Raw genomic sequence first — 19879 nt, forward strand, 5'->3', positions numbered from 1 at the left:
AAATTAACATTCAATCCTATACTGACAGCAATTTCTCTAAAGCAATTATTATTCTTTCTCGAGCAACAATAATATTAATCCAACAAGCAAAATCTACATCTCTGTCAGACTTCTAAACCTGTTGAAAATCATTAAGTGTAAGAAATTCAAAAGAACTGCACAAGCATCATAGATATCTCTATCCTATGAACAACTCATGGTATTTCAATTAAGAGCTTATTCAATTATCACCTCTCAGTCTCAAATCAAATACAAAATAGTGTAATAGTTGGCCAAACAATCACAAGCATTAAGAATAAATTGAAATACTCAGCATATATGGATTAAACATCAATTACTTAAAAAGAAGATTGAGAATTTGAACATTCATAATCCGGCTATATCGTAGCCCTAGAAAAAGGAATTAGTTCATCTCTAAACAAAATAAATTCCTAAACAAAGTCTTAATCATTGGAAAGGAAAGAAAAGAACTAGTTTGGAGTTGAATTGAAGCATCTCTGTCTCCGGATTTGAGCCGTTCTTCTTCTCCATCCCAATTCTCCTTTTCTTCTCTTGAATCTTCTCTCAAAAGCCAGCCGTCATTCCATAGTCTAAAAGTCTCTTCTAATTGCCCTAGAATCATCTATTTATATGTTTCGGAGCGTTAGGATCAAAACGGGAAAGTTTTCTCGCGATTGGCCTTCAAAACGCGTAATTTCTCGCGTCGTAGCGCTGCGGCGCTGTTGTGTCAAACTCCTGGGTGCTGCGGCGCTGTAATGGGCGCCTAAGCGCTGCCCATTCTGCCCAGTGCACAATTTCTGCCGGATTTCAGCGCCGCGGCGCTACAAACTGGCGCCAAAGCGCCACCAGTTCTACCCAAATTGCTAATTCCGTATAACTCAGCGCCAAGGCGCTACAGATTGGCGCCTAAGCGCTATGATTGCCGTCTTTTTCCACCGAAATTTGTCCAAAACCTTCCAAATCATAGACTTCTACCTATCCTTCAAACAAAGAACGAAAACACATATAAAAACTAACAAAAACCTCGAAACCAACTAGATATTAAGTATAAAACGATACCAAATGAGCGAATAAAACTCACTCATCATATTCCTCAACACAAAGTGTATAAGTGTTATCACCCAAATACTAGGAAAATCTACATATCAAAAGATGTCCCTTTCGCTGAAAATCAAGGGTTCTATGATCAAACTTGTCTTCTGAGGGAGCCTAGGTTAGAAGACAATTCAGACTTAAATTTTCTCAATTTTGATCTTAGCTCCCCGAGAAACAATCTCAAACCCTCCAAATAATTCAATCCCTCTTCTCAGTCCAGACCGAGATCCTCCAGCCCAAGATCCTTTTGTCAGTCCAAGTCGTGATCATTCTAGTTCAAGTCCTACGCATGAAAATCTAAACACAAGTCCAGTCCATTCTCATCAAGTAAATAAACCATCCAATGTCTCCATTGCAAGTGTACTCGAGAAGGAAGCCTAATCTTGAACCGGTGATGGCCCAACCATCAGAACCCGTGCAAGATCAAGCTACAAAAAGCAGATAACAAAACAGATCCCTTACCACAAGAATTCCATGATCTTTATCTGCCTATTGCACTCAGAAAAGGAACACGAAAATGCACACAACATCTTATAGCCAATTTCATCTCATTTACCAATCTTTCAACATCACATAGAGCCTTTCTCACCGAGTTAAATGCTATTGAGATTCCAAAAACTGCTCAAGAAGCACTTAGAAGTGGGGAGTGGAAAAAAGCTATGATTGAAGAAATGAGAGCACTTGAAAAAAGCCCTATACGGGCTGAAACAGTCTCCAAGGGCATGGTTTGGAAGATTCACCAAAGCCATGGAAAGGATGAAGTTCAAATAGGGCTTAGGAGGTCATACACTCTTCATCAAACGATCAAAATGAGGGGAAGATCACTGCCTTAATAGTCTACGTGGATGATATCATTGTGACAGGAGATGATGCTGAAGAGATCAAGAAACTGAAAGACCATTTATCCAGAGAATTCGAACTAAAAGACCTAGGAAAGCTCAAGTACTTCCTAGGAATTGAAGTTGCACACTCAAAAACCGGGATGTTCATCTCTCAACAAAAATATATCTTAGATCTACTCAAGGAAACAGGTATGATGGGATGCAAGCCTTCAGAAATTCCTATTGATTATCATCACAAGTTAGGAGAAGCTGTAGATAGTCCAGAAGTTGACAAGGGAAGATATCAGAGGCTGATCGGGAAGTTTATTTATCTTGCTCATACAAGACCAGACATAGCCTATGCAGTAAGTGTTCTAAGTCAGTTTATGCATGCCCCTCGAGAGACACACCTACAAGCTGCATACAAAGTTCTTCAATACCTCAAGGGCACTCCTGGAAAAGGAATCCTATTCAAAAGAAATGGAAGGCTAAACTTGGAAGCATACACAGACGCGGATTGGGCCAGATCTCTTATTGACCGAAGATCCACCTCGGGGTACTGTACCTTTCTTGGAGGAAACCTCATAACTTGGAGAAGTAAGAAACAGTCAGTAGTCTCTAGATCAAGCGCCGAAGCTGAGTTTCGAGCAATGGCTCAAGGCATATGTGAGCTATTATGGATAAAAATTATTCTAGGAGACCTAGGAGTGAAATGGGAAGGCACTATGAAGCTGTATTGAGACAACAAATCAGCTATCAATATCGCACACAATCCTGTACAACATGATCGAACAAAGCATGTGGAAATCGATCGTCATTTCATCAAGGAAAAACTCGAGAATGACTTATTTGCACTCCTTATATTTCTACCAACAGGCAACTCGCAGACATTCTAATGAAGGGACTCCCTAATGCAGCGTTTCAAAGTATTACCAACAAAATGGGAATGGAAAACATACACTCAACAGCTTAAGGAGGAGTGTTGACGAATCTCTCAAGATTCGTTGACTCAAATTATTAGGGAAATCATTCCCTGATTTGTCTCTGATTCTCAGGGAAATCATTCCCTGATTTGTCTAGTCAATGGTAGGATTCTTAGGGATAGTTTCCTAATTTATTGAGTCAATGCAAGCTGTGAGTGATAGGATAGTTAGCTGTCAATTTCAAAAAATAATTCCTTGATTCTTTTTTAATTAAGAATTTCCTAGTATAAGTTGTATACTAAAATACTTTGTACTCTATAAATAGCTGTAAGCTCTTAATGAATATAATAAAAAAAATTTGTTCAATTAAAGACCTTGTTACCTCTAGAAGATGTTTATTTTTTCTCTCAGCGACTCCATTTTGTTGTGGAGTGTTATTGCATGAGCTTTGGTGAACAATACCATTTTGTCCGAAAAAATCCTCTAGAATCTCATTAAAGTACTCTTTGCCATTGTCACTTTTGAAAACTTGAATCTGAGTTTGAAACTTTGTTTGAATCATTTTATAAAAGTTTTTAAACACATTTTCAGCTTCCGATTTTTCATGGAGTAAACACACCCATGTGATCCGAGTATGGTCATCAATGAATGTGATGAACCGTCTTTTTCCAGTGATTGTTTTTATTCTTGAAGGTCCCCACACATCACTATGAATTACAGAAAAATGTTTTGTGGCCTTATAGGGTTGTGCCGGAAAGTAAGTGTGACGATGCTTGGCAAGTTTACAAATTTCACATTGAAATGAAGATGGATTTTTATTCAAAAACAACTTTAGAAATAAATGTCTCAAATAATAGAAACTTAGATGTCCTAACCTAAAATGCCATAACATAATTTTATTCTCATTAGGAATTGAAATAGAATTGAGACAAATTCTCTGGGATTGCCTATTCAAGTCGTATCCATCTTCAAGGAAATATAGACCTTCAACTTGCTTAGCATTTCCAATCGTCTTCCCCATGATCAAATCCTGAAATTGACAACCGGAAGAGGAAAAATTAGCCTGACACTTTTGATCAACGGTTATTTTACTGATTGACAACAAATTACAGGACAACTTGGGAACATGAAGAGACATTATGGAGTGTCGAAGAAGGAGAAATAACAATTGATCCTTTCCCGGCTACTATTGAGAAAGAACCATCTACTATTTTGACTTTTTGATTTCCTGCACAAGGGTTATATGAAGAAAAAAATTCTGATGATCTGGTCATATGATCCGTTGCTCCGGAATCGATTATCCAAGAATCTTTTGAATTGACACTGAGACAAGACGCTATGAGATGATTACCTTTCTGAACCAGAGAACAAGAAGGATTTGAATTATTGAGATTTTGGACTGGAGAAGTTTACAGATTTGCTTTATATGTTCCTTTGTGAACGACTGCATTCCAGAGGTAGCTTCGGTCCTTGATTCATAAACATTAGCTTGAGAGGCACGATTATCTCCAGGTGGTTTTTTCTTCCAACTGTTTGGTTTACCATGGATTTTCCAGCATGTCTCCCGAGTATGCCATGGTCATTTACAATGATCACACCAAGGCTTCGTTTTGCTATTCTTTTCCTCTCCTTCAGCCGTGGCCCCTTTGGGCATAAGTGCAAAACCTTCTGCCTCCGATTCATTTTTTCCAATCATCACTTTCCGCCTCTTTTTCTCTCTTCTAACTTCTGAGAAAACTTCTCGAATGGATGGCAACGGCTTTCTCCCCAAAATCCAGCCTATAAAACCTCATCTAAGTCTTGATTTAACCCTACAAGAAAGACATAAACACGGTCATTTTCTTCCCTTTTTTCGTGCTGGATGTTGTCTTTTTGGCACTCCCATTCGTCTTCATAGCATAGGTATAACTCCTGCCACAAGGTTACAAGTTCATTGTAGAACACTGTAACGTTTCTATCTCCTTGTTTAGCCTTTCATAGCTTGGTCTTCAACTCAAAAATCTGAGACGAGTTCTCAATATCTAAGTACATCTCACGTACAGCCTCCCAAACATCCTTGGTTGTTGGCAGAAACATATGCGGCTTTCCAATGGTTGGTTCCATCGAGTTAATCAACCAAGCCGTGACAAGAGAGTTCTCAGATCTCCACGCTGCCATGTTTCGATCACCTGCAGCCGGTCTTGTGATTTCCCTGGTCAAATGGCTGAGTTTCCCTCTGCTATCAATAGCAAGCTTCACCAATTGAGCCCACTCCAATTTGTTCCAGCCATTTAGTTTATGGCTGGTCAATTGGAAGGACATGCTTGAACTAAAGAAATCGTTAGCACTGTTCTTTGCTCCTCCACTAACTGCTGGCCCTCTTGAACCCGATTGCACATTCTCTGATGAGGCCCCGGAACTCACTGCACTTGGACTATCACCCGCTGCAGAGGAGTCTCTTTTTTGGCCGGTCATTGCTAGTGTATAATCCATTTAGACTGTGGAAATAAGAGAATAAAGAAAGAGGGAATTGAAGGGCTGCGGATGAAGGAATGGAAGGCTAATTTTTCAAGAAAGAGCCGTGGCTCTGATACCATGTAAGCAATGGAAGATAGAAAAATTCTTGTATTACTTCATAGTTTCAGAGAAATTGTATAGGGATTATATAGACTTGGTGAGGTCTAATCTAATCCCTAAAACAGAGAAACAAAATCTGTAAATAAGGAAACAATACAAAGTCAAATATCCTCTCTAATATCCGGATTCTCTATCTCCTAATATCCGGTCATACAGCCATACAACTATTCCACAGCTCATAGTTTCCTAATTTAACGACAATAACTTATATACAGTTCATTATCAAAATTGACCAGGATTTTTTCACCGCTTGATAAGTAAGGTCTTCTTTGTAGACTAGTTCTCTTAAAACCCTTATGAAATGCCTTTCGCAACTAGTTTCAAATATGTTCAAGTCATTTGTTTCATATTCTGCATCTCTCTTTTCATTTCTCCAATTACTCTCCTTCCAATCGTTAGTTTTACTGACAATTGTGTATATGGGTGTGAAGACCCAAGAATTCTTGGTTTTAGGAGGACAAACCTTGACTGAGCTGAGGGATAAGATCTTCTGTTTGACAGACCAGATGATGCAAAAGGCTGGGCAGCATGATCCTTCCGGATATTTCCTCATAGAGGTAAGCTACATTTGTTCATTTCTATTTTTCATGATTAAGGTGGTTCCCTTTTGTCATTTTACTAACAAAATGGTGCCTCTATGCAGGATGTTTTTTGCAATGATTTAAGGAACCCAGCCGCAATAGATTATAGCGAACCCATATTTGACTGGCTTCGAAACAATAAGGACGAAGCTCGTAAAAAATGGGAATGTATAATTACCGGAGAACTGCAGCAAAAGCAAAAGGCAATTATCGGTGATGTGGCTTCACAATTGCCTCACTTTAAAGCTGTTGACATGCAAAAGACACGGTTTTGTGACTTGAAATTTAGCCTTGGTGCTGGATATCAATATTGTCACCAGGTGCGTACATGCATTTCCATCCTCTCATAGTGTGCTTGAAAGACGCCATTTGTGGCTTGAAATGTGGCTTTACTTGCAAGTTATTTATGGAGAAATTTTAGCTTCATGAAAAGACCCACCCCTGCGTAGCTTTGATGCTCAATGTCTTATCACACTTGTTTTTTATGGTGGTTTATTGCATCGTTAATGATCCTCTTTACCTTGTTATTTGGTTCGGGAAAACAACTCTGTGCAGGGAGACTGCAAGCATACAATTGTCATACGAGACATGCGGCTTGTTCATCCAGAAGATGTGCAGAACCGGGCAGCTTATCCCATTGCCGTATTTCAACTGAAGCCGCGTGTGCAAAAATGTTATGTATGTAAGATTTATAGAGCTACAAAGGTGACTGTCGATGACAAGTGGGCTCAAGGGAATCCTTGCTACTTCTGTGATAACTGCTATTACCTTCTACATTATAAGGATGGTTCCCTGGTGTATAGTGACTTCTCTGTGTATGATTATCTGCATGATTAAGTGGTATAACGTCTTTATAGAATTACCCTCCTTTGTGCATTTTGGTTCGAAAGAGAATTTAGAGTAAACAATTTTAAGTTAATGTTAATTAATTAATATTCATGAAGGATTGGAGTTTATAGTACACTAATAGTGGATGTTCCCGAGTCCGACATACGGGGCTTTACGCTGACCCCCCCTCATATTTTGCCTATATTACAGAGACATTCCCTTGACAGTTGACAAAAATATTTTACGTCGCCACCACCATAAGTTTTTAGAAAATTACGAAGACGCTCCCTATGTTAGTCAACAAAAATAAGAATAAGTAATCCATGCTCACTCACAATTACAATTTGTAGTATATTTAGGGGAAAAAACGTCATTATGAGGGGTTAAGAAGTAGATCGAAAGTTGATATTTGTACGGGTATTTCAATTTTGGTGGTTTTACATGAGAAGTTCAGAGAATTAGGGTGAGGAATGTTGACGTAAAAAATGTTACGTGTAGTTCTACCTATATTACGGGGACAAGGCTAGTAAAATCTTAAATACTTCTAACTTACGATTAATCTGGTTTTGGATGCAAAATTAACCACTAATCTGGAGCAATAATTGATGAATGTAGTGGTGTGAGGACTGAGGATGGGGATTAGAGAAAATATGATATTTATAATCAAAGTAGTTTGTTTTTGGTCGAATATTGGTTAATGGTTACCTGTTGCCTTGCACCAATCTCACACGTTGAGGTCTCTTGAGAAACCTCTGTAAACACAGTTTGTAACAATATCAAGTTAATTTGGTGCTCTAATCTTTTGTTTCTTTGAAGCCTGAACTGAGTGCTCAGGTGCATTTTACGTAGGGCCGGCAATATGGGTCACGACACGACTTAAAAACGACACGAATTTTGCGGGTTAGGGTTGAGAAAAAAGATGTTCGGGTCAGAATTGGGTCGACCTGAAATTGACACGAAAAATACGGGTCAATTTTGGGTTGGATCCCCCTAACCCGAACACGACACGAAACTCGTAAAAAACTAAAAAATACATATATTTTTCATTTCATATTTTAAATTTTATTATGAACTTGTGATATCATGATAGTTATACTCAAAATCTTATACTATTATTTGCTTAATTTCAATGGATGTTATTGTAATTTAGTGTGTTATGAATTTTAAGTTATTTCTAATATGTAAAAAACTAAATAAAAGTATACAATTTTCGTGTCAATTTCGGGTTCACGGGTCAATTTCGTGTCACTGGTCATTTTCGGGTCGTGTCGTGTCAGCTCGTAAAGTGGTCGTGTCGTGTTCGTGTTGCGGTTTTTAAAAAATTTCATGTCACGGGTCGTGTTCGGGTTGACTGAAAATTTTAAAAAAATAATCAAAACACGACACGAACACGACACGTGACACGAATTGCCACCCCTAATTTTACGTGTCCAAAACGGTAGAGATCAAATTCAAATGAGGCATCGCAAAGTGGTGATTTGTTGATAGAATTTTCAAGAAGGTAATTATTCAACCAAAAATGTACGAACCATACAGAAGATACAATTGTAGCAATTACATCGCCTTATACATCTAAATAATGATTAGTCAGAACAAGATAACAACCGCTAAGTTCTAACCCTCAGCAACAAAAAACAATCCTCGGCCAAGTAACGGATAAAAAGGAAAAAGTTGGGGGGTGGTGGGTACTCTATGATACAAAAACAGTTGTTTGCGAATACTAGATCCATTCCTTTGGGTTTATGCAAGCATCCAATAGTTTCCACTCTTCACTTCCCTCTTCTGGTTTCTGCAAAACCAGAAAAATAACAATAATAATAATAATAATAACCTCTCAATTCTGATGTCAAAATGCTTGTTATATACAACAATACCGGTTGAATGACCCAGAGAATCCAAAAATACTTACATGGTCGTATTCCCACCGAGCGGTTAGAGGAAGAGAAACAAGAATACTCTCTATTCTACCTCCCGTCTTTAGTCCAAATGTTGTACCGCGATCATAGACCTTTAATTAAAAAGAAAAAGACAAAGATAAGGTCTCAATCACACAAAGATAAGGTCTCAATCACAGTTTCTTGTGTGCAAATGAATGCATATGACATCTTCAGAGCTCAGTTCTTTACCAAATTGAATTCAACATAGCGTCCCCTCCGCAATTGCTGCCATGCCTTATGCCTGTCATTAAATGGCGTATCCTTTCTTTTCTCTATAATTGGGATATACGCAGGAATTACAGAATTAGCACATTCTGCAAGTTCAAGTAGATTGTCAAGGACATCAATTACACGAGATGGTGTGGAAGTATTATTTAAGAAGCACATGGGAAAAACATGCAAATATTGTCGAGCAATTACCAGTTGCAAAGGAAAGAAGCATCTCCTGATCATAATCATTTAGATCATCAAAAAATATTCCTCCAAGCCCACGCCTCTCATCCCGATGCTGCAAATAGAAAGAAAGTGAAATGTAAAGGCAAAACAATGGCATGCCTCTCAAAAATTTCACATTATAGTTCAGTAGAAACACCAGCTCCTTTGTATAATTGAAACAATTTTTCAACAAGGAAGAAATGTTCAGTTGAACTACAACACTGCTGTTCCTTTTCTGCACAACGGTTATATCATACAACTATTAGAAAAGGTTTTGCCAGTCAACATACTTTGATATAGAAATAATCATCACACCATTTCTTGAACCGAGGGTAGAATGCGGGATCAAATTTGTCACATGCGCTCTTTTGAACCTGCAAAAAGAAGTCAACGTTAGTATGCACTTTCTTAAAACAGTGGACTATCATCAGAGACCAACCGCATAGATATTGCTTGATGAACAACAGCAATGTGATTGTAATAATCTTTCGTAAAAGCCTCTTTGTTTTCCTTTTCTTTTCCTTGCTATCTCGTGTTCTAACAAGTCAAATCAAAGGAAATGTTATCTGGTTTGAAAACAGACCAAATGGAAGTGCTTGACATCCTCCTCGAAAATATAAGCAGGAGTTAAATCAGTTCCACCTCCAAACCACCATTGCCTAGGTGCTCCAACAACATCTGCATAATTTAACGAGCAAAAAGAGAGTGCAAGATGTTTTAGTTATGTATAAAGCACACATAAAATGCAAGAGAAACCACAAGCTTTAGCATCGGATGAAAGTAAATTCATATCTCCTCTTCGTCCTCTATAACACATGGTGATGCAAGATTTCCAAACATTGCTACTACAGCAGCGCATAATGTTTTATCTTGTCCTTGTTGTTGATAACTCACAAAATGAAATGATCAACTGATCGGTCACTCCCACTAACAGTATCAAATTCATCTCCGTACTTGAAGGTTGAACCCGATCATCTTAAAAAATCATAGCACTCTCATCACACAACAAATCTTCCTCTGCTATGCTACTACAGCACAGACAAGGTATTCCATCTCCAGTTACTCAGCATCACGACTTCATATCTTCATATTTCCAGTACGACATAAGTTGAAAATGAAACTGTTACTTTTTTCGCACTGTTACTTTTTTTCACACCAAGGACCAGAAAACACTTTGATCTTTCAACCAGCTAACCCACAAGCTAACATTTCAGTCGAGTTGGAGAATTGTTTCGGTTTTAGACAGCAAAAATTATTTACCAGGAAACTTTGTTAGATAGTCATTCTAGCAAATTTCTCTACAATGAGACTACTACCAAAACTACAGTAAAAACCAAATCTTCCACGGCGACTTGAAATCAGCATCCCAATTCAACAGAGAGACTCAAAAATCGAAATGCAACGCTAACAAAAAGCAATTTTTGAGGAACCAAATTGTCCGAGTATGGCAGAAAGTGAAACACGTGAATACCTTGGGGAGCATCAGTCTCGAAATACCGATAATTGAAATGCAATGTCGGCGCAAATGGGTTCTTCGGATGCAAAACCTAAGGCCGGCCAAAAATTGTTTACATTTTAACAAATTAGACGACTATTTCACCAAATTTCGGACCATAATCGGAAACAGAAAGAACTCACTCACTCACCGAGCTAATGCCGGCGGCGAAGAAGGGAACGGGACCGGGCTTCTGATCGGCGGAGGCAGCCTTAGCAGCCCTATAAGCTTCGGGAGGCATGACGCCATAAACGACGGAGACGTTGACGCCGGCCTTCTCCCAAACGGCGCCGTCTTGCAAGACCCTGCTGATGCCTCCGCCGCCGCCGGGCCTCGACCAGACGTCCTCCTTGAAGGAGGCGCCGCCGTCGGCCGCCTCGATGGCGCGGCAGACGCTGTCCTGCGCGTCCCTTATCATCTTCTCGAAGCGAGCCCTGACGGACGACGACGCTGACGACGACTCCTCCCGGAGGAATGTGTCGGGAAGCTCGGCCTCCGGCGTCTCCTTCTCGATCGACACCGCCGATTGGATAGTCATGCTCCGCCTCGGCCGAGGATTGGAGAGTCGAACGCTCCTGGGATTGCTCGTCGGGAAAGTGTCCGTACGAGTGGGTTTTGAGAATGCAGAGAAAGCAGTGGATTTCTTAGATGATGAAGAAGAAGATATTAGAGAGAAGGAAGAGGAAGCAGAGAGGGCAATTGTGGGTGGCATTTTTCTGAATTGTTTTTTTTTTTTTGTTGTTGTTGTTATGCTTCTTCAGAGAATGGGGAAGAAGTTTTGTTTTTGGTACTTGAACATGAAATCCCAGGACCCAATATAATGTAGTCAGAGGTATTTATATACTGATAAGGCACGCAGAAATGTGATCCAAAAAGTAAAATATATATATATATATATATATATATATTGAAGTTACTAACTATTAAACGACAGCAAAACAGGGGGCTGTCGTTTGCAAGGAGAACTCACTCACTGATTTTTTCTAACCAGGCACGCCCATTCTACGAGACAATGAGAATGGTCTAAGAGTTGGAATTTTGGGAGAGGAAATTATTATTTACTGTGTAAATCTTATCTTATCTTAAAGTTAGTATACTTTGTTGATTTAAAATTAAGTTAAAATTAATTTTATATAAAAAAAATTTAAATTAAATATAACTATTTCTAAAAACATAATAAAATTTAAATTATAGTTTAAATCTGGACCTTAATAAATAAAAAGTGTACACAAAAAAGGGGCTTTTGATATGGGTTGACCCTCTCCCCTGTTTGTTAAATTTTGTTACCGCCTCCGCAACAGCCTCGATGCCACCAATCGTACGGCTTCCACAAAAATCTTCCCCCACATGAAATGTCCCTTTTCCCACTTCTCTGCCGCCGGCATCAGATCCGCCAAGTCCGTGTCCTCTGATTGCCTCAAGATCGGTCGCAGCTCGTCCCTCTCCTTTTCTTACTTCCAAGATTGAAAGTTCGATCTTGGATCCAATATCAAACTGGAAGGTTTCATTTTTTTTTTGTCAGAGATTTTTAAGCTTTTGGTTTGATCTCATTGTCTCTTTTCAAAGTTCTGTTTTAAGTCTCCTTGTTTTCCCCTTGACAGATATTTAGGTAAATGCCTCTAAAAAAGTTTATTTTAAGGCCCCGTTTATTTCACCGATTCGAGTTTAGAATTCGAATTTTGTTACAGTAAAAAGCTATCAGAAACAATCACATCTAACTTTTTACTACAGTAAAAAGGTCTCACATAAAGTCACATCTTAACTTAAATTAAAAACTCGAATCAGCGAACTAAACGGATGCTAAGAAATTACTTTTAATATAATTAAATCATTCTTTTTTTTAACGTAAAAGCTGGTGGGGCAGTTGAAAGTATTAAGATGACGTTTAGTTGGATGATTCAAATCATGATTTGAATCATGATTCATAGTTCGTTATAGTGTTTTCTTTTATAAAAAATACACGTAAATTAAAAATAATTATAATCACATGATTCTAATTTATGAACCAAACGTCTTCTAAATTTGTTTAATTTATTGATTCAAGTTTTTAATTTAAATTTAAATTAAAATATAATTTTATATAAATTTTTTATTTTAATAAAAAAATTAAATATAATTATTTTTTAAAATTTTTTACTATAATAAAATTTAAATTATAAATTTAAATGTTAAAATAACAAGTTCTTAATATCCTCTTTAAATTTCATATATTTTCAAACCTATTTAAGTGAAAAAACACTCCATTTTTTTTTCCAGTATGCTCATCTGTCCTTCAATACTCTCTCTCTACCGCCGTCGACAAAGGCACTGCCCACACCCTCGCCCACTAGCCAGCGGCCACGCCTCTCCCGCTGATCGCCTCCAAGCCTTTCCGGCCGGCCTCTGCCTTTTTTTATCCCATTCAATCATCTCTACTCTATTTCGATTGAAGTGAGTGATTTTTTCTTTTGAATGAAAATTGTTTAAATGTGAATGATTTTTGAAATTTCTAGGTGAATGATTTTTGAAATTTCTTGTTTGTTGTCATTGTTGAGGATTTTTTATGAATGATTTTTTAGATTTCTTGTTAGAAATTTCTTTGGATATATGAACAAAATGTTAATTGGGTTAAGATAAGTTGATTTTACTGTACATGGTGAATTGAAAAACTAGAACTGTACTTCAAAGACCGTATTTGTGGTGGAAATGATGATTAGTTGTTTTTTCGTTTGGCCGAGTTGAAGGGAAAGTATGTTGCTTATGAACATGTAACTTATTAAAACTTCGTGTATTAGGAAATCCTAGTACTTTTATCTTAAGTGAAAACATGTGGAAGAACTAAGTTTGGATGGATGTTGAAGGGAAATAACGTGTTTGATTATTCTATTTTTTTTTATTTTATGATTTTTATTTGGTATTTGTTTGGAACCCAAATTCAATTATATAAAAAAAGGTGTGAAATTTGATTTTATATGCTGTGGACAAATTTAATGTTATTTGTCTGGAGAAATGTTGGTTTCTTCTTAAGTTTGTGAATGATATTTACACATGTTTGTATGTCTAACCAAAAATTTGCTCAGATACGCTTGTTTGTGCTATTAAAATTTATTAGTTTTAATGGAGACAAAGAATGTTCTTTTCAATTATCTGCATTGAAATACTAATTTGTGATTGTTTTTCCTCATATTTTAATGAATATTGCTTTGGGAATTTATGTGAACACGTGAAAACATAAAAATGAGTGAGGTAGGTCAAGTGGAATCCAAATGGCGAGAGTAAAACAAACCGAAGCGAGTTGTCAAGATGTTGAAGTAAGGCGGAGAATGCAAGAGATCCGTCGGCAACTAAATGCCATAAACAAGAGAGACAAAGCTCAAACAAACCGGACAAGTGAGTCTAATGAGGAAACTGATAAGCCTCTACTTAGACAAGTCTATGTGAGGAAGGGTCAGGAAAGTGATTAGAGGATTGTTAGTGTATAGGTTCGTAGGTGTATAGGCTTATGTGGTTGTTGTGTGTGTGAGTATATGCCTACGTGGCTAATGTGTGTATTAGTATATACTTACGTGGTTATTGTGGGTGTGAGCACAAGGGATTGTGATTAGAGTTGTTTGGGGCAGGAATAAAGAGGTGGACTCGGGGAATGATGAAGGTAGGCAATCATTGAGTCTGTATAGGGAAAGTCTTGGCATTCTGCTAAGCAGGAGAGGTTCTCTGGTTTCAAGAAACCAAATCTGTAATTCTTGTGGATAATTCAATAAAGATTCATTTTTTCTTCTTCTTGATTCAATTCTCGTGAAATAGTTGCTACGAACTTACCAATTTGGTATCAAAGCATCATCTTGGGAGAATTATGGCGGCAAGAAAGGCAGAAGAGAGATTCAAAACTGTGGAGAAAGAGATCAAAGAGGTTAGGGTTACGATGGAGAAGGGAATTGGAGAGATGGAGAAGGGGATCGGTAAGGTTAGGACCGAGCTTACTCAGAATCTCACAGATCTTCGCCGGTTAATTGAGGAGCAGATGAAATTGTTCACGGCATCGGCGAAAACGTCCGAGAAAGAAGGTGCTTCGACATCCATGGCGGAGCAGGAGCAAGGAGCGGCTTCGATGGCAGATGCAAGATCGCGACTGGTTGATGTTGCTGGATCGCGCGTGTAAATCGAGGAACGGGTGATAGATCCTATGGTTTTGAAGAACGCACCACTACCGGCGGAAACCATTGGGTTGCGTGCTCGGGGTGGAGAACGACCGGCGGAACTCAGGAATTTGCGGAATTCCTGTCGCGATGGAGTGGAAGAAGAGCGAGAGGGTCGACGTGAGGGAATGAACGGGGGCCCAAGGGAAGGAACGTTGGGACGTCGTGGAGAGTGGCGTGGGGTATTCGGGGAACCTGAAAATCCGAGATTCCGTGATCAGAGGGGTGGCATGGGAGGAAACGGTTACAGAGGAGGGCGACATAGGGAGAGTGGGGAAAACATGGGCGTTTTGGGTGAGCTGCCAGAGAATGAAGATTGGACTTCATACCGCCGACGGCAGGTACAATGCCCTGTTTTCAGTGGCGATGATCCTGATGGATGGGTGTTCCGAATTGAACAATTTTTTTCCATCAATCGCTGTTCAGAGAGAGAGAGGTTGATTACCGCTGGTATTACCTTGGAAGGAGACGCCTTGTCTTGGTTTCAATGGTAGAATGGCCGCCGTCCGTTTCACAGTTGGACGGAGTTCAAGTTGTCTCTTTTGCAGCGTTTCCGTTCATCGCAGGCTGGGAACCTTTGTGAGAAGTTTTTGGCGATTCGACAAGAAGGTACAGTGGCGGATTATCGCCGACAATTTGAAGTTTCTGCCGCCCCTCTCTTAGATGTTCCTGAGGAAATTTTGGAGGGCATTTTTGTTAATGGATTAAAGGCGGAGGTTCGGGCGGAGTTAAGGCTCTTAAAACCGGAGGGATTAGGCGAAATTATGGAGATCGCCCAGAGAATTGAGGAGAAGAACGAGTTGCTACGTCAGGAGGTTGCAGGATCAAGAGTGTCAAGGCCGCAATTTTTGGGAGGACCGCGAGCTGATTTTTCTAATTTTCTAGCTAGAACAGTTCCTGGAGTTGAACGACCTCAGTGAGCTCCAACCACGGGGGATAGAGCAGTAAGCCAAAAACGGGACTGTCCTTTTCGAAAGTTGTCGGATTCGGAGTTGCAGGAGAAGAAAGACAAAGGACTTTGTTATAGGTGTGATGAGAAAATTTTTTTTGGTCACCGTTGCAAGAAGAAGGAGCTCCGGATTATGTTGGTTAGTGATGAGGACTCCACAGAATGCTTGGAGGAAGATATTGACGTGGCTAAGGTTGTTAAGAGGGGCAGCCCGAGTTTATTGAACTTTCCTTGAACTCTGTGGTAGGCCTTTCAACACCCAAAACTATGAAGATTCGCGGATCAATTGCTCAACAAGAGATAATTGTCTTAATCGATTCTGGAGCAACGCACAACTTTATTTCCTTAAGTTTAGTAAAACAATTGTCCATTCCAATTTATCCCACTGCCGGGTTTGGAGTGCAAGTTGGCACGGGGGATTCGGTTAAAAGGCAGGGACTTTGTCGAGAAGTGTCATTGAGTTTACCTCAACTAACCATAATAGAGAATTTTTTGCCATTGGAGTTAGAAGGGGTGGATGTTATCTTAGGCATGCAGTGGTTGGAAACATTGGGGGGTATACATGTGAATTGGAAATCTCAACTGATGAAGTTCCGGATTAGGGGGGAAGTGGTGACTTTGCGAGGTGACATGACTCTCTCCACTTCTATGGTTTCCCTTAAAGCAATGTTTCGGACCATTAAACATGAGGGACAAGGAATCTATTTGGAGTTACAGGCATTAGACGTAGAAAGGGAACCAGACCGGCCACTTCCTGCCCAGATCAGTGCATTGTTGCAGCTTCATCCAAGGGTTTTGAATATGCCGGATGGACTTCCTCCTCAACGTAGGCATGACCACGGAATTGAGCTTCATCCGGGCACGGCTCCGATTAGTGTTAGACCCTACAAGTATCCTCATTTTCAGAAAAATGAGATTGAAAAGTTAGTACGAGAGATGCTCGCAGCCGGAATCATACAACCAAGCAACAACCTATTTTCTAGTCCGGTGCTTCTAGTTAAAAAAAGATGGTAGTTGGCGCTTTTGCGTTGATTATCGCGCTCTCAACAAAGCTACAGTTCCGGATAAGTTTTCTATACCGGTGATTGAAGAGTTATTGGATGAATTGTTTGGTGCCACTATATTTACCAAACTGGACTTGAAATCGGGCTATCACCAAATTTGGATGCGCGTGGAAGACATTCCTAAGACGGTTTTCCGCACCCATGAGGGCCATTATGAATTTTTGGTTATGCCCTTTGGGCTAACTAATGCTCCAGCCACCTTCCAATCTTTGATGAATGAGGTACTAAAACCTTTCTTGCGAAAGTTTGTTTTAGTCTTTTTTGATGATATTTTGATTTATAGTAAGACCTTGGAGGAACATGTGGGTCATTTGGAAGTGGTTTTGATGGCCTTGGAGAACAACCAATTATATGTCAACCAAAAAAAGTACACTTTTGGCCAAAGTCGATTAGAGTATTTGGGTCATATTGTTTCTTGTGATGGTGTTTCGGCCGATTCCACCAAGATTCAAGCCATGTTGGATTGGCCCACACCCAGCTCCATTAAGGAGTTGCGTGGATTTTTGGGTTTGACCGGTTATTACCGGCGTTTTGTGACGGGGTATGGCCATTGACACAACAATTGAAGAATGATAGTTTTAATTGGTCCGAAGAGGCTGATACTGCTTTCCAAGGTTTGAAACAGGCTATGACCACTGTTCCGGTTCTAGCATTACCGGATTTTTCAAAACCATTTGTGGTAGAATCCGATGCTTCAGGCTTTGGGATCAGCGCAGTTTTAATGCAACATCAACGGCCTATAGCCTACTTTAGTCAAGTTTTGTCCTCTCGCGCTAGGGCCAAATCGGTTTATGAGCGCGAGTTGATGGCTGTGGTATTGGCCATCCAGAAATGGCGACATTATCTCCTTGGGCGTCATTTCATTGTCTGCACGGACCATAGGAGTTTAAAATTTTTGTTGGAACAACGTTTAGTTAGGGAAGAGCACCAGAAATGGCTATGCAAATTGTTGGGTTATGATTTTGAAATCCAGTACAAACCAGGAACGGAGAACTGCGTCGCGGATGCTTTGTCTAGGCGGTCTTCGGGGTTGGAATTAATGCTCCTTACCACTTCCGCGTTATATGATGGGGCTGATATTAGGCAGCAACTTCTAGGTGATCCGAAGTTGGCGGGAATTCGGAAAGCATTGATGGACAATCCGAAGGGGGTGAAGGGTTTTTCCTTATGCAATGACATATTGTTGTGCAAGGGTCGGGTGGTCTTGACTAGGCTATCTCCTCTTATACCGGTCATTTTGAATGAATTCCATGGTGGCAAGGTCGGAGGACATTCGGGAGTCCTAAAGACATTTAAACGATTGTCATCTGAGTTCTTTTGGTATGGCATGAAAAAGGATGTCATCTCGTTTGTGGCAGCTTGTTAAGTGTGTCAACAAAACAAGGCTTCTACCTTGGCTCCTGGGGGACTATTACAACCATTACCATTGCCGAACTTGGTATGGGATGAGATTTCGATGGATTTTGTGGAAGGCTTGCCTAAGTCGGTGGGAAATGATTCGATCTTAGTGGTTGTTGACCGGTTGAGTAAGTATGCACATTTTTCGGGTCTTCACCATCCGTTTTCTGCAAAGTCGGTGGCTGCCCTATTTATTAAAGAGGTGGTGCGACTCCATGGTTTTCCCTGGACTATTGTGTCCGATCACGACAAGGTTTTCCTAAGCCAATTTTGGAAGGAGCTCTTTAGGCTGCAGGGCACTGCTTTACATCATAGTACAACTTACCATCCACAAACGGATGGGCAAACGGAAGTGGTGAATCGTTGCTTAGAAGCCTATTTACGCTGTTGTGTTTCTGGGAAACCTACTCAGTGGTTTTCTCATCTAGCGTGGGCTGAATTTTGGTATAACACAAGCTTCCATGTGTCCGCAGGAATGACTCCTTTTAGGGCATTGTATGGTCGTGACCCTCCAAAATTGTTGCGTTTTGAGTTGGGTTCCACCGCGAACTTTTTGTTAGAGGAGCAATTTCAAACTCGGGATGCTATCTTAGAGGAGCTACAGGGCCACTTGCTTCAGGCGCAGCATTCAATGAAGAGGAACGCGGATCTTAAGCGTCGTGATGTATCGTTCGACGTGGGGGATTTGGTGTTCCTGAAACTTCGGCCCTATCGCCATCGTCCTTGGCCACGTTTTTGAATGAGAAGCTTTCTCCTCAGTTTTATGGTCCCTATAGGGTCGTGGCGTACCAGTTGCAATTGCCTACAGAGGCCAAGATTCATCCGGTCTTCCATGTGTCGCAGCTTAAGCTAGCTATTGGCCAGCCTATTTTGGCTCAGGAGGTTCCGCCTGCTCTGGCTGCTGACATGGAGTTACATGTGGAGCCGGAGAGGTTGCTCGCTACTCGTTTCTCTAAGGTTACGGGGTAGCTGGAAGTCTTGCTTCAATGGCGTCATTTACCGGACTATGAGTCGTCTTGGGAGCTTTTCGATGTCATTCAGCAACAGTTTCCTGAATTTCACCTTGAGGACAAGGTGACTCTTTTGGGGGGCAGAGTAGTTGATAAGCCTCTACTTAGACAAGTCTATGTGAGGAAGGGTCGGGGAAGTGATTAGAGGATTGTTAGTGTATTGGTTCGTAGGTGTATAGGCTTATGTGGTTGTTGTGTGTGCGAGTATATGCCTACGTGGCTAATGTGTGTATTAGTATATACTTACGTGGTTACTATGGGTGTGAGCACAGGGGATTGTGATTAGAGTTGTTTGGGGCAGGAATAAAGAGGAGGACTCGGGGAATGATGAAGGCAGGCAATCATTGAGTCTGTATAGGGAAAGTCTTGGCATTCTGCTAAGCAGGAGAGGTTCTCTGGTTTCAAGAAACCAAATCTGTAATTTTTGTGGATAATTCAATAAAGATTCATTCTTTCTTCTTCTTGATTCAATTCTCGTGAAATAGTTGCTAGGAACTTACCAGAAACATGTGACGCTCAATCGAGGCATGATGAAACGCTATTTATGGGAGC

At 40.1% G+C, this 19879-nt stretch overlaps 2 protein-coding genes across 3 annotated transcripts in view; one reads left to right on the top strand and one right to left on the bottom strand.

The window, feature by feature from the left end:
* Nucleotides 1–7044, top strand: part of LOC21395901 (snRNA-activating protein complex subunit) — an 18662-nt gene extending 11618 nt beyond the window's left edge. Inside the window, exons 9-11 of the mRNA XM_024172071.1 lie at nt 5887–6012; nt 6099–6356; nt 6592–7044. Coding sequence (XP_024027839.1) covers nt 5887–6012; nt 6099–6356; nt 6592–6873 — 666 coding nt within the window. The 3' untranslated portion in view covers nt 6874–7044. The remainder of the gene's footprint in view (nt 1–5886; nt 6013–6098; nt 6357–6591) is intronic.
* A 1297-nt stretch (nt 7045–8341) lies between these two features.
* On the bottom strand, nt 8342–11532 carry LOC21395903 (oxygen-dependent coproporphyrinogen-III oxidase, chloroplastic). 2 transcript variants are annotated; one of them, XM_024172066.1, is made up of 8 exons: nt 10883–11532; nt 10708–10783; nt 9820–9914; nt 9527–9610; nt 9222–9309; nt 8991–9073; nt 8774–8872; nt 8342–8653 (listed from the first exon to the last, which is right to left on the bottom strand). In XM_024172066.1, exons 1-8 carry the CDS (start codon nt 11441–11443, stop codon nt 8585–8587), a joined length of 1155 nt encoding a protein of 384 aa, XP_024027834.1. In that variant the 5' UTR covers nt 11444–11532; the 3' UTR covers nt 8342–8584. The 2 variants fall into 2 exon arrangements, with proteins under 2 accessions (XP_024027834.1, XP_010106160.1); XM_010107858.2 differs by having other exon boundaries at nt 8991–9115.
* Nucleotides 11533–19879: the final 8347 nt, after the last annotated feature.

This window comes from Morus notabilis, unplaced genomic scaffold, assembly GCF_000414095.1.
Source record: "Morus notabilis unplaced genomic scaffold, ASM41409v2 Scaffold702, whole genome shotgun sequence".
Lineage (NCBI taxonomy): Eukaryota > Viridiplantae > Streptophyta > Magnoliopsida > Rosales > Moraceae > Morus > Morus notabilis.